The sequence below is a fragment of the Bos indicus x Bos taurus genome, chromosome 3 (assembly GCF_003369695.1).
Source record: "Bos indicus x Bos taurus breed Angus x Brahman F1 hybrid chromosome 3, Bos_hybrid_MaternalHap_v2.0, whole genome shotgun sequence".
Taxonomy (NCBI): Eukaryota; Metazoa; Chordata; class Mammalia; order Artiodactyla; family Bovidae; genus Bos; species Bos indicus x Bos taurus.
Window position 1 is genome coordinate 16,072,994 of NC_040078.1, and position 13,495 is coordinate 16,086,488.

General features: G+C 43.7%; 1 protein-coding gene across 3 annotated transcripts in view; it reads right to left on the reverse strand.

The window, feature by feature from the left end:
- TDRD10 (tudor domain containing 10) overlaps positions 1-13,494 on the reverse strand; it is a 51,964-nt gene extending 38,470 nt beyond the window's left edge. Inside the window, exons 1-4 of one of the 3 annotated variants that reach the window (XM_027532081.1) lie at positions 13,334-13,494; positions 9,150-9,178; positions 8,527-8,606; positions 7,531-7,589 (exon numbers count right to left, since the gene is read on the reverse strand). In XM_027532081.1, coding sequence (XP_027387882.1) covers positions 7,531-7,589; positions 8,527-8,606; positions 9,150-9,178; positions 13,334-13,366 — 201 coding nt within the window. In that variant the 5' untranslated portion in view covers positions 13,367-13,494. Of the gene's footprint in view, positions 1-7,530; positions 7,590-8,526; positions 8,872-9,149; positions 9,179-13,006; positions 13,079-13,333 lie in introns of those variants that run through there. The other 2 variants (XM_027532091.1, XM_027532071.1) reach the window with 2 other exon arrangements.
- Between the last annotated feature and the right edge of the window lies 1 nt (position 13,495).

Consider the following 13,495-nt stretch of genomic DNA (forward strand, 5'->3'; position numbering starts at 1 on the left):
AATGGTATTTAAAGTGAGCAATCTAGGATCTTATTGCCACTGGGTTGTTAAGAGCACCAAGGTCTTTCAACCAGCAGAGTTAGGAGATACGCGTCTTTGAAAGGGAAAATAATCATTGTAATCATGGATTCTAATTCCTATAGAGCTACAGATGGTTTTTATTTATCTTATGCTGAAAATCTTTATTCCTAACAATACTAGTTATTATATCCTACTTTAAATATATAACAGGTTCAAATAATACCAGGATTACTGCAGACAGCAAAATTACTGAGCAAAGTTTAAGACTTCCTTGCAGTTCTTTTTATGTTTGTAATATATCCTACTGAGGATACACAGTCAAAATATCATATTCTAAGGTCAATTTGAATAACTGTATTCTCTGACACCACTAATTATATCACTAGTTTGTTCCCGGTCTTATTCAATTTGAATAATTCTATTCTCTGACACCAAACTAATTATATCACTAGTTTGTTTTCAGTTTTTAGGGAGTGCTTTTTTAATAGATCACTTTGATTCTCTTATATATAAAAACATTCATATATTTTAAAGTCAAAACAATAACACAAGGTAAATTCATAAACTGTCCCTCCAAAAAGAGGGGATACATGTACACATAGAGCTGATGCACTTTGCTGTACAGCAGAAACTAACACAATAAACTCCAATAAAACAGTAACTCCAATAAAAATCAATTAAAAAAATTTTAAATACATAAATAAAATAAATTGTGCCTCTATCTCCCTTCTATCATTTTTCCTTCCCTCCCCCAGAGGTCACCATCTTTATTCCCTTTTTATCTTTCCACTGTTTATTTTGGCAAATTTAAAGAGCTATTCCATTCTCTTCCTCCCTTCTGATGCAAAAGACTGTTTGATTCTAGGTGTATTTTTATACCCGCTGACAGATTGAATGTGAAGTGTGAAAAACATGTGAGATATGAAACAAGAATATTTCCCAGGTTTTGGGCCATTTACTGAGATGAGGAAGACCGTGGGAGGAGCAGGCTGGACACATTAAGTCTGAAATGCCTATGAGTTGCCCAAGTAGAGATAAGGACTAGGCAACTAAATCGACAAGTTCAGGGTTCATGGGCAAGGTACAAGCTGGGAATACAGATAACTGGTCCTGACTGTCTACTACCACCATCATATCCCCTGCACTTAATGACACTTATCTCCGCCTTTCCCATTCTCGTGTCTTTCTTTCTCCTTGCCTGCTGCACTGACCAGGACCACCAGTACAATGCTGACAGAATAGCAATAGCCGGTATTTATATCTTGTTCCTGATCTCAAAGGGAAAGCTATCAAGGTTGTGTCCCTAAGTATTGCATTTGCTATACATTGTTAAGTCCTTAATCCATCTAGAATCCATTCAGTGAATGTTACAATGTAAAGGTCCAATTTCATTTTTCTTGTATGGATAAATAAACATCTCAGAACCAGTTTACTGAATAGTCCCTTCTTTCCCAACTCATCTGCAATGCCACCTGATTATACACACCAAGTTTTCATATACATGTAGGTATATTTCTGGCCTTTTTATGGTTCATATGTTGGCAATTAGCAAGGCATCCACATCAAGGTCATCATTACAGTGGAAAATTCACTCTCCTGTCTCCTTATTCTTCCTCTTCAAAAAAGGTGCATTTATTCATGGGACATGTTCTGTTTCACGTAAATTTTAGAATCAGTTTGTCAGGCTCTTTGAAAATCCTTTGGGTATTTTGATCACAATGGTATTGAATCTATATACCAATTTAAGGATCATAAAACTGACTCTTCTTATCCATCTCTTTGTTGAAACCTTCCTTAATGTCTTTCAGTAAAGCCTAATTTTCTGTATCTATGTCTTGCACAACTTTTATTAATTTCTAGCTCTTTGCATTTTTTTCCCCTCTGTATAGAAATACAATTGACTTTTGTATATTTATCTTATATTCAACCACCTTAACTATCAATAATTCTAACATATCCAAGAGTCTTCTGAGCTTCAACTTAGACAATCATCTGCAAATAATGATTTTGTTTTTTCCTTTCCAATTCTTACACCTCTCACTTTATTTTCTCACTTGCTCTAGCTAAGAGATTGCATAAAATGTTAAACAGAAATGATAGGGGCACTAGCGTCTTGTTCTTGATTTTAAAATGCCTGTTTCCCAAGTGACAATGTTTTCTGTGTATTTTCTGTAGATACTCTTTCTCAGATTTTGGACGTTTCCTTCCACTCACAGTTTAAATGTTTTTCTGTGATCTGGGCTTTTAACTTCATCAAAAGTTAAATTTTAGCTTGAAGGTTCCCAGACTATGTAAGTAATATGAATTTAAACCACAATTCACATGAAATCAGGCCTACTGTTATATATTCTTAGGGAGACTGTTTACCCTACCAGCCCCAGATCCTGGCCAAGTCAGATTAACTTTCTCAACACCACCCTGGGCCAATAAGTTTTGTGGCTCACGGGGCCAGCCCTTCAACCATCCTGCTTTTGCAGGGATGTCAACTACCATGTCCCTCCTCACATAGGCCCCGAGAGTCATCTCCTACCCTGACATGGCTGCTATAATCCAATCCAATCTTTAGGTTTTGAGGTAGGCACAGACCCTAGGGAATTGACCAGATCCTCCTAGTTTTCAAGTTATTGCTTATCTTGGGCCCTCTTAATTTTCCTTACTTTCTTAGGAGTCAGCTATGTATTTTAAAGTGGCATTTTTCAAGAGGCACATAAAAAGATATTCAACATCACTAATTATTGGGGCTTTCCTGGTGGCTCAGATGGTAAAAAAAAAAATCCACCTTCAATGCAGGAGATCCAGGTTCGATCCCTGGGTTGGGAAGATCCCCTGGAGAAGGGAGTGGCTACCCATTCCAGTATTCTTGCTTGGAGAATTCCATGGACAGAAGACCCTGGTAGGGCTACAGTCCATGGGGTCACAAACAGTCGGACAAGATATCACTTCACACCAGACAGAAAGTCTATCATCAAAAAATCCACAAACAATAAATGCTGGTAGGTATGGAGAGAAAGGAACCCTTCTACACCATTGGTTGGAATGTAAACTGTTACAGCCACTATATAGTACAGTATGCTGCTGCTGCTGCTAAGTCACTTCAGTCGTGTCCGACTCTGTGTGACCCCACAGATGGCAGCTCACCAGGCTCTGCCGTCCCCGGGATTCTCCAGGCAAGAACACTGGAGTGGGTTGCCATTTCCTTCTCCAATGCATGAAAGTGAAAAGTGAAAGTGAAGTTGCTCAGTCGTGTCGGACTCTTAGCGACCCCATGGACTGCAGCCCACCAGGCTCCTCCATCCACGAGATTCTCCAGGCAAGAGTACTGGAGTGGGGTGCCATTGCCTCTCCGAGAGAACAGCATGGAGGTTCCTTAAAAAACTAAGAACAGAGCTACCGTGTGACCCTGCAATCCCACTCCTGGGCACGTATCTGGAGAAAAACATGATCTGAAAGGATATGTGCTCCCTGTATGTGAACAGAGCTATTCACTGCAGCTCTGTAAGCCAGACAGAGAAAGAGAAGTATCATAAGACATCCCTTATATGTGTAATCTAAAAAGAAACAATACAAATGAACTTAAAACAGAGGCCTACAGACTTAGACAACAAACTTCTGGTTGCCAGGGTCAGGGTGGGGGTGGGGACGATGGGGAAAGGGATAATTAGGGGTTTAGGATGGATACGTACACGCTGCCATATTTAAAATAGATAACCAACAAGGACCCACTGCATATACAGCACATGGAAATCTGCTCAGTGTTATGTGGCAGTTGAGAAGGGTGGGGAGTTTGGGGGAGAATGGTGCATGTGTATGTATGGCTGAGTCCCTTCGCTCTTCACCTGAAACTTATCACAATGTTGTTTGTTAATCAGCTTTGCTGCTGCTGCTGCAGTCGTGTCCAACTCTGTGCGACCCTGAGGACTGCATACTGCCAGGTTTCTCTGTCCATGGGGTTCTCTAGGCAAGAGTACCAGAGTGGATTGCCATGCCCTCCTCCAAGGGATCTTCCTGACCCAGAGATGGAAACCAGGTCTGCAGCATTGCAGGCAGATTCTTTACCGCTGAGCCACCAGGGAAGCCCCTACTCAGCTGTATACGCCAATACAAAATAAAAAGTTAAAAGTGTCATTTCTTATATTTTAGCTTCTATTTCCAAGTATTTTCTTGTGCGAGGGCTTTGAGGTTATCCAATCTATCATAATTAAGGAAACAGAGGCATCTGAAGATTTTAAATCCATTTGGCATCATGAAGATTACTCATATACTCAACAAGACCAGTTTCAGAAAACTGGTGAGGGGAGAATGCTAACCACTGGGCTTAAGAGTTGAGTGTGAGATCAATTTCAAAACTTACTACAAAGCAAAAATACGCAAGCGCAGGACTGGCGTAAGGATAGACATACCGATCAGTGCAATAGAATGAGACTCCAGAAATAAACTGCTCTATTTATGGTCAATGGATTTGCAACAAGGGTGCCAAAATAATTCAGTGGGGAAAAAATAATCTTTTTTAGCAAATGATGCTGGGGCAACTGGATATCCACATGCAAAGAATGAAACTGACCTCAACTTCAAACCACATGCAAGAATAAATTTCAAAAGGATTACAGACCTAAATATAAGAGCAAAAACTACAAAACTCTTAGAAGAATGAATACATGTAAATCTCTGTGACCTTGGATTAGGCAATGGATTCTTAGATATGACACCTACAGCAACCAAAGAAAAAAAATGGAAAATTGGAATGCATCAAAATTGAACGTTTGTGTTTCAAAGGATACTACAGACAAAATAAAACACAACCGATGGGAGCAAATATTTACAAATCATGTATCTGATAAGAGACCTGTATCCAGAATATATAAAGAACTCTTACAACTCAATAGTAAAAAAGATGAGCTGATTTTAAACTGGGTAAAGGATTAAAAAAATATTTCTCCAAAGAAGATATATACAAAGAGACAATAAACACATGAAAAGATGCTCATTAATTACTATGAAAACACAAATCAAAACCACAATGAGATATCACTTCACATCTACCTGATGGCAAGAGTCAAAAAGACAGACAAAAATAGTTTTGGGCCAGGAAGTGGAGAAATTGGAATCCTCACACATCGTTGGTATGAATGTGAAATGGTACAGCTGTTTTGGAAAACAGTTTGGCACAGAGTTATCACGTGACTCAATAATTTCACTCCTAGGTATATACCTAAGACAACTGGAACATACATTTACACAGAAGCTTGCACACCCATGTTCAGGTAAGATTTTTCATAAAAGCCAAAAAGTGGAAACAGGTCAAATGTTCAATAACAAATGGATAAACAAACTATGATATATATCCATATAAATATTGTAGTCATAAAAAGGAATGAAGTACTGAGACATGCTATAAAATGTACGAACCCTGAAAACATTATGCAAAGAGAAAGACACTGTATGACTGTATTTACATAAAATATCTAGAATAGGCAAATCCATAGAGACAGAAAGTAGATTAGTGGCTGCCAGGGGCTGGAGGAAGACAGGAGGAGGCGGTGCTGCTAATGATTATGAGATTTACTTGCAAGGTGATGAAAATATTCCGGAATTAATGGTGATGGCTGTGCAACCTTGTGAATATATTAAAAACCACTGAATTTTATGCTTTAAAACAGTGAATTTTTTGGTATGTGATTTATATCTCAATAAAAAAAGAAATGTTAATAAAGTAAAATGCTAGCTACTATTCTCATTATGAGTAATAATTCATCTGTCATCTCTGATCCAAGACTTTCATCTTCTACCAACAACCATGAAACTGCCGCAGGCTAGTCTGTTGTTGTGCAAGAAGGTAAAAGTCTCAGACACTCACTCCACAGTTCTCGACAAGGCAGGTATTAATGTCAGAATCAGACGTTTCTTTTTAAAATCCTACTTCTTTAGCTCAAGGGTTTCCTCTCCTAGGAGGCTGGTCTCTGTTTGTACGTTGGAAGGAACCACCGTGGAGAACGCTACTGCTTTCTAGTGAAGTGGGCAAGGACCAGAGGTGCCCCATAACACAGTGTGGGTCAGCATGGCCAAGCAAGCCCCCGGGGCCTGGCCGTGAAACGGGATCCATTGCAGAGAGGAGGCAGAGCCGCTCAGCGCCTCGCCTGCCCCAGACCACTGCACCAACTTCTGCAGGGCTCCTGCCTTCATCTCACGGTCAAGTAACGGCTTGTACCAGCCTGCCAAGGGGAAGGGGAGTTGATCCCAATACTCCCTTCTCCCGGATTCCAAGCATCCCCCAACACATCCACTTTGACTCAACAAGATTTAACTCACTGGGTCAAAAGGAATTACTTCACTCTCTGTGCCCCAATACCATTTTCTTCTTTGTCAGATAAAAATCTAATAGGTCCATCTCTTTTTATGGTGATTTATTTACACATCTTATCAATTATGTGGTTAGGTACTTGCAGGCTGTGGACATGGACTCAACTCCTGGCTGACCACTCCCTGAGTCTGTGTACTTGGCTAAGGAGGACCTAGTAGAGCCTCGTCTGCCTCATCTTCAATGGGGATACCACCCACCATGCAGAGCTATTATGAGCATTTAATAAAACCACACTAATGAAGGATTTAGCCTAGTTCCTGGAGCATATCTGATAATTAAAATACAGTAACAGTGTAGAAGGAATAAAGTACGACTTGGGCAGAGAAGACTAAGTTTAGCTAACTGGCAAGCAGACACGAGACCAGGACATTTTTGAAAGACGTCTGACATGCAGCAGGGACTCCACAAAAGTCAGTTTCTCTCATGCTTCATCTAAGACTGAGTTTGAGCACGCTTTATTTTTCAGCATGCTGAGAGTGCCTTGGGCACATTATTTTGCATAATGTGAACATTTTTAAATGCTCCAGAAAAAAAAAAAGCCAGGGGATGCCTCAAATCAGGAGATTACACTTTCACTCTCTTTTCATCGGTAGTTCAAATGTACTTATTACAAATTTTAAATATTTATGTTGTTCTATAATTCTTTCAGGTTTGGTGGTCTGGCCTCCCCAGATAGACAGAAAGATTCCTGGGGTCGAATATGGCTGTTTATATTCTACTCTCTGAACACACAGCTAACTGACTCAACTGGTTCATTTCAAAGTGAAATGAGCATAGTTTTTTTGACTGAGACCCCACGGCTCCCTATGATCAAAGGATTGGCAATTGAACCCTCATAAGGGCCCCTTGCCAAAGGGAAGGGGCCTTACTGCAGGCCTCCATTCCAAGCAATGAGGAGGGTGGCCACCCACCGAGGTCTACACGGATGGCTGGGTGCAGGATGCTTCACGATCAAACTGGGAGAGCCCAGGGCAAACTGTGAGCTGACTGTGAGTTGGTCAGCTTAGTCACCAACTAGTGACTGCTTGCATCTCTAAAATACCTTTTAAAACTGGTAAAATTCTTACTGGCAGGTTTAGTTCATATGAGGGAAGCCAAAGAAGATGAGAGGCAACCATGCACATATGCATGGTATGCAGAGTGAGGCATACCTCAGAGATGTCCAGCGGGAGATTGCCAACATACACCTCTGTCTCCCTTTTCTTGAATTCTAAAATAGCAAAAAAGAAAAAAAAGGCAGGTGTAAGGTTGGAGGAGTTAGAGCAGTTAGAACATGAGATAAATGACACATTTTTCTCAATGTTAAAACACACACATACATTCCCTTTCAAACATTACTCCTCCATGAACAAAGAATATTTAAATAGCATTCAATGGGTCAGCAAACACTTGTCAGTGTTATGGAAGTGGTTCTGAGTTACGCACTGGCCTTGGACATCACTGAATTCAAGGCAGCAGTGCAATCTCTGGGGCAGGAGAGGCAGGGAGTCATTAGCACACCAGGAATCCAGCACTTTCAATGGGGTATTAATGAAGTTTCACAGTTAACAGTCAGCTGAAGGAGGTAAGGAAGGGGATTAATGCAGGAGGGAGGTGGAAGAGAATCCAGGCAGAGGGTATAGCACATGCAAAGACATGGACACAGGGAAAGGCCCGGCTTGTTTGGGAGTTTGCATGGGGTGGGGAATAGCTAGACCAAACGCTGCATGTGGGTGAGCAGAAAAAGTAGGGGCAAGAGAGGCAGGCCAGGCCAGCCGCTGAAATCACTGACTGCTGCCCACAGCAGTCTCAGGGGAACCCACTGGCTGAGGGGGTGGTAAAGGGTTTAATCAGAGAGCTGATATCAACACATGTATGTTTTAGAGCGGTGTCACTTTGGAGATGGTGGAAAGTGAAATGGAAAGAGGCAAGGATTAGAGTATGGGGTTAGAAGCAGCCAATGAGACAGTGACTGAGGGTCTGCGCGCGTGGTGGGTGGCAGGGGGACACGTCCACCATGTGAAAAGAAATGTGGGGGCTGACTAGAGCAAGGACAGAGAAGGCGGGTGCCAGGTTTCATGCTTGAACAGAAATTGAGTAGATTAACTGGGATCCAGGTTACAGTCTGAGGGTCCCAGCACCAAACACCACCCCCCAGGCTAACTCACTTGGAGATTTCTGCTCCTCCAATGCGCCATTCTCCCCAAATACTTTTGCAGAGGGTCGGAAGTCACTGCTGCTGCAGGACCTGTCAAATGCAGGACTTAGCATTGCACCTCCCAAGGCCAAACTCCAACGAGAGGAGTTTGGGCATAACAAGCAGGGCCTTGCATAAGCCTCCATACTCTTCCTGACAGAGGGTTTCCCTTTCTCCTTCCAGACTCGGGTTCCAAGCCAGGAAGCCCTCCACTGGACTTTTTTAATCCTTAATAGTTAAAGCAGATTCCCCAGTGGCTCAGCAGTAAAGAATCCACCTGCAATGCAGGAGACACAAGAGATGTGGGTTCGAGCCGAGTCAGGAAGATCTCCTGGTAAAGGAAATGGCAACTCACTCCAGTATTCTTGTCTGAAAAATCCCCATGGACAGAGGAGCCTGGCAGGCTACAGTCCGTGAGGCTGCAGAGTTGGGACAGGACTGAAGTGACTGAGCATAAGCATGACGGTCAAAATCAACAGGCAAGAAATGCTGAGACTGACTCCTAAACTCTGGGCAGGACAAGGCAGGTGGAGGAGGAAGAGAAGGCTGCGGGGTGGAAGGAGGCCCGTTTATCAGCAAAAGGAAGCAACTTACATGCTGCAGTTTCTTTCCAACCGGATCTCCTGCAAAGCCAACCAGCCACAGTTTTAGAGGAATGCCAGTCAGTCACCGCCACGTTGCCAAACAGGTACTGTGGCAGGCAGAATGATGTCCCCACCCCCGGCAAAGTGGGCCACATGCTAATCCCCAGGACCTGTTAGGGTTCTGATGTTAGGGGAGCAGTTTTCTCACACCATCAAGTGATGCTCCGGACACCAGCTGGGTGGCCTAAAATTCAACTCGATTCTGACACTATCCACCCAGAGATAGCATCAATCTCATAGATTCAGGGGTCAGTACCACAGGACTGCCAACCTCCCTCCCCACTCCTTCAGAGGCCAGCCGCCTGCAAACCCAGGTGGTCAGCTGTGCTTCTGCCTGACCAGTTAGAGCCGGAGGTTCCCACGACCTCTTCCTGGGTCCCATCAATTAGCCAGAGTGGCTTACATCTCAGAGAAACATCTTCTTTACCAGATTACCATTTGTTTGAAAAGGGTGTCATTTAGGAGTAGCAGATGGAAGAGGTCCACAGGGTGAGGTATAGGGCAAGGGCACAGGGTGTCCATGCTCTCCAGGTGCACCACTGTCCCCACATCGCTACAGCAGCAGTCCCTAACCTTTTTGGCACCAGCGACCAGTTTCACAGAAGACACTTCTTCCATGGACGGGAGGCTGGGGGTGGTTTCAGGATGATTCAAGCACATACACTTATTGTGCACTTAATTTCTATTATTACATCAGCTCCACCTCAGATCCTGCAGGATCTGCTCTATTGTGTTCACCAACCCAGAGCTCTCAGAGTCCATGCTTTGGGGTTTTCTGTGAAGGCCTCTTGGCAGAGGCATGACTGATTAGCCCTTCTTGTCTCCCCAGAGATGGGGGGCGGCGGGAGAGAGGAGTGTAAATTCTGACCCTCTAACCAGTCAGCCCCGCTCCTTAGGTTACTTGGTGTTTGCTAAGGTCACCTCAGCATGACAAAAAGACACCTTCCCGTCTCTCCTCATTTAGGAAATTTCAAGGATTTCAGAAGCTCAGTGACAGAAACCAGATGAAAATCAAATATATATTTATTATGAATCGCAATATCACACCTATGAATATGTTTAATTACATGGCAAGGGGGAAATAAAGCTGCAGATGGAATTGAAGTCACTAATCAGCTGACCTCAAAATACAGCGATTATCTGTAAGGGCCTAATGTAATCACAGGAATCCTTAAAAGTGGAATAGGGAGGCAGAGAAGATAGTCAGATACACAGAAATGACAAGAAAAGCAAGACTAAAGCAATGCAATATGAGAACCAAGCTGCTGTTGCTGGCTATGAAGACAGAGGAAGAGGGCCATGAACCAGAAAAAACAGGTGGCCTCTAGAAGCTGAAAAAGGCAAGAAAACAGATTCTCCTCGGAGACTTCCAGAAAGAATACAGCCCTCTTGACACCTTGATTTTAGCCCAGTGACACATGTGTCAGGCTTCTGACGAACAGAATTGTAGGCTGTGTTGTTTAACCCACTAAACAAGTGGTGATTTGTTATGACAGCAAATAGAAAATACAGGTACTAGGAGCAACTTTAAAACCACAGCTGCCTCCACACAGTGGCGTTAGACAGAGGCAGCTCTGAGTGCAGCCCAGCGACCTTGGGCATGTCTTCCCTGTCAAATAGGAATCACAATGCTATGCCAGCACATGAAAAGATGCTCCACCTCACTAATTACTAGAGAAATGCAAATCAAAACTACAACGAGGTACCATCTCACACCAGTCAGAATGGCCATCATCAAAAAGTCTACAAATAACCAGGACTTCCCTGGTGGTCCAGTGGTTAAGAATCCACCTGCCAATGCAGGGGACACAGATTTGATCCCTGGTCCAGGAAGATCCCACCTGCCTGGGGCAACTAAGCCTGAGTGCTACAACCAGAGAAGCCACTGCAATGAGAAGCCCACGCATCACAACTGAAGACTAGCCCCCGTTCACTGCAACTAGAAGAAGTCTACTATGCCCAGCAACGAAGACCCAGTGCAGTCAAAAACAAAAATAAAATTTTAAAAGTCTACAAATAACAAATGCTGGAGATGGTGTGGTGAAAAGGAAACCCTCCTACACCAGTGGGAATGTAAGCTGGTATAGACACTGTGGAAAACAATATATAGGTTCATCAGAAAACTAAAAATAGAATTACTATATGATCCAGAAATCCTACTCCAGGGCATATATCTAGACAAAACTATAATTCAAAAAGATACAGGCACCCTTATGTTCATAGCAGCACTATTCACAATAGCCAAGACATGGAAACATCCTAAATGTCCACAGACAGACGAACAGATAAGAAAGATGTGGTACATTTATATACTGGAGTACTACTCGGCCATTAAAAAGAATGAAATAATGCCATCTGCAACAACATGGATACAACTGGAGAGTAACATGAAGCAAGCAGAAGGAGAATGACAAATACCATAGGGTATCACCAATACGTAGCATCTAAAATATGACACAAGTGAACCTACCTATGAAACAGAAACAGAATCATGGACACAGGGAGGGCGGGGTTAGCAAGTGTAAGCGTTCATACGTAGAACGGATAATCAACAAGGTTGAACTGTATAGCACAGGGAACGCCACTCAATAAATAAACTATAATGGAAAAGAATGTTTCAAAAAAAAAAGTACATACGTATAACTGAACCACTGTGCTGTACAGCAGTAATTAACACAACATCGTCAATCAGCTATAAACGCCAATGCCATAGACCACAAGGTGAAGCGAGATCTTCAAGCACTTGCCATGAATTAAGAGCTCAATAAATGGCACTGTGCTTATTTTTATAGATTTCATTGGCACTTTTCTATGATGCTTCAGAGTAATATTGTCCCATTTTACTGATGGGAAGGTCAAAGCAAAAGGGCATCAGATGATTTGATTAAGGTTATAAGATACTGAGGTAATTCAGGTCTGTGACTTCAAAGCCTTGGTTTTTTCAAAATCATTCTGAAGGAATTTTTTCCTTTACCTCAGGAGAAACAAAAATTAAAACGTTAAATTTTAAAAGAATGTAGTAATTCTGCTTTGAATTGTTTCCAGCTGTAGAAAGAAACTGCTCTAGTAGCTGCTAAATTTAAATAGAGCTAACAGTGATTAAGATAATTCAAAGGCTGAAGTATTGATGAATAAAACCAGAAAGGTTTGTAGGCAGAATCAGGCTACAGGTGTTACTCCCAAATTCCTGGTAACCCTGGAAGTCTAAGGGCTTCTGGAACAGGGCAGGCAATAACACTTTCAAGCAAGGGCCCAGCATAAATCTTTCAAGGATGCTTTTAAGGGCCTGCGGTGCTATGCTAACTAAACGGCTAATGCACAGTCTCATTTAACCCTCACGGAAATTCTCAGAACTTGTCATTATCACCCCACTGTAGAAACGAAGTCCTGGAGGCTCGGAGGCCGTAACCAGGTAGTCTGCGAGTCCATTCAGTCTCCACGGTTTGGAGTGGATTTAGAACATACTGCGTTAGCCTCAACAGCGCTTTCAGTTTTTTAAGCTAAAAAGTTTTTAAACTGCTTCGAAAGGGAGGAAGATGGCCGAGGCGTCTTTTCACCTAAAGTGCCCCGCAGTACTGCACGAAATGCTCCCCATCTGCACGGATTCAGTCTCTGCGGTCCACTCCCACCCGCCAACCCCACCAAAAATTAGCTCTGCCGCCAGGCGAAAGCAAGCGATAAAGTCCGAGGGGGAACATTCGCCCCACCACCATGGAGTGAAAATGAGGGGTGCAGTTTCCTCAAGTGCCTCCCGACGCCCGCTACTCCCCGTCCGGCAGCCCGGGGCCGGGAACCAACAAACCGTACCTCTCCCGGGCCAGGTGCGTCCAGCCAGCGGCCCAGACGCCAAGCCTTCGCGCCTCCTCTCTAGGAGCTCCGCCTGCCTCCGACGCCCGCGGGGAGCGGGGCGGGGCCACTCGTCCGCAGCCAATCCCCCACCGCGGCTGCAGCCCCGGTGGGGCGAGAAGAGCTGGGTGCTCTCGGCGCAGAGCCAGCCGTTCTACCCGGGACCGTAGCTGCAGCAGCTCCTGGGCCAGTGCCCGCGGCCTCTTCCCCTGCTTTTAGTAGGCACTCTCTCACACACATCCCCAAAATATGCTTGCAGAGACAGTGGAGCGAGTAACCGCGACGCACCTCTAGCTCTTTTGGGAGTGGAAGAGCTCCCATCCTGGGTTGGAGAGGTGCACGTGGCGCACTCGGGCTGAGTTTGAAGACAGCGCCTGGTCGTGACCCGCTCGGTGGTGATGGGGAGCTGCTTGTGCAAAAAGTGGGAGGCCCTAACCACGCGGGCACAAC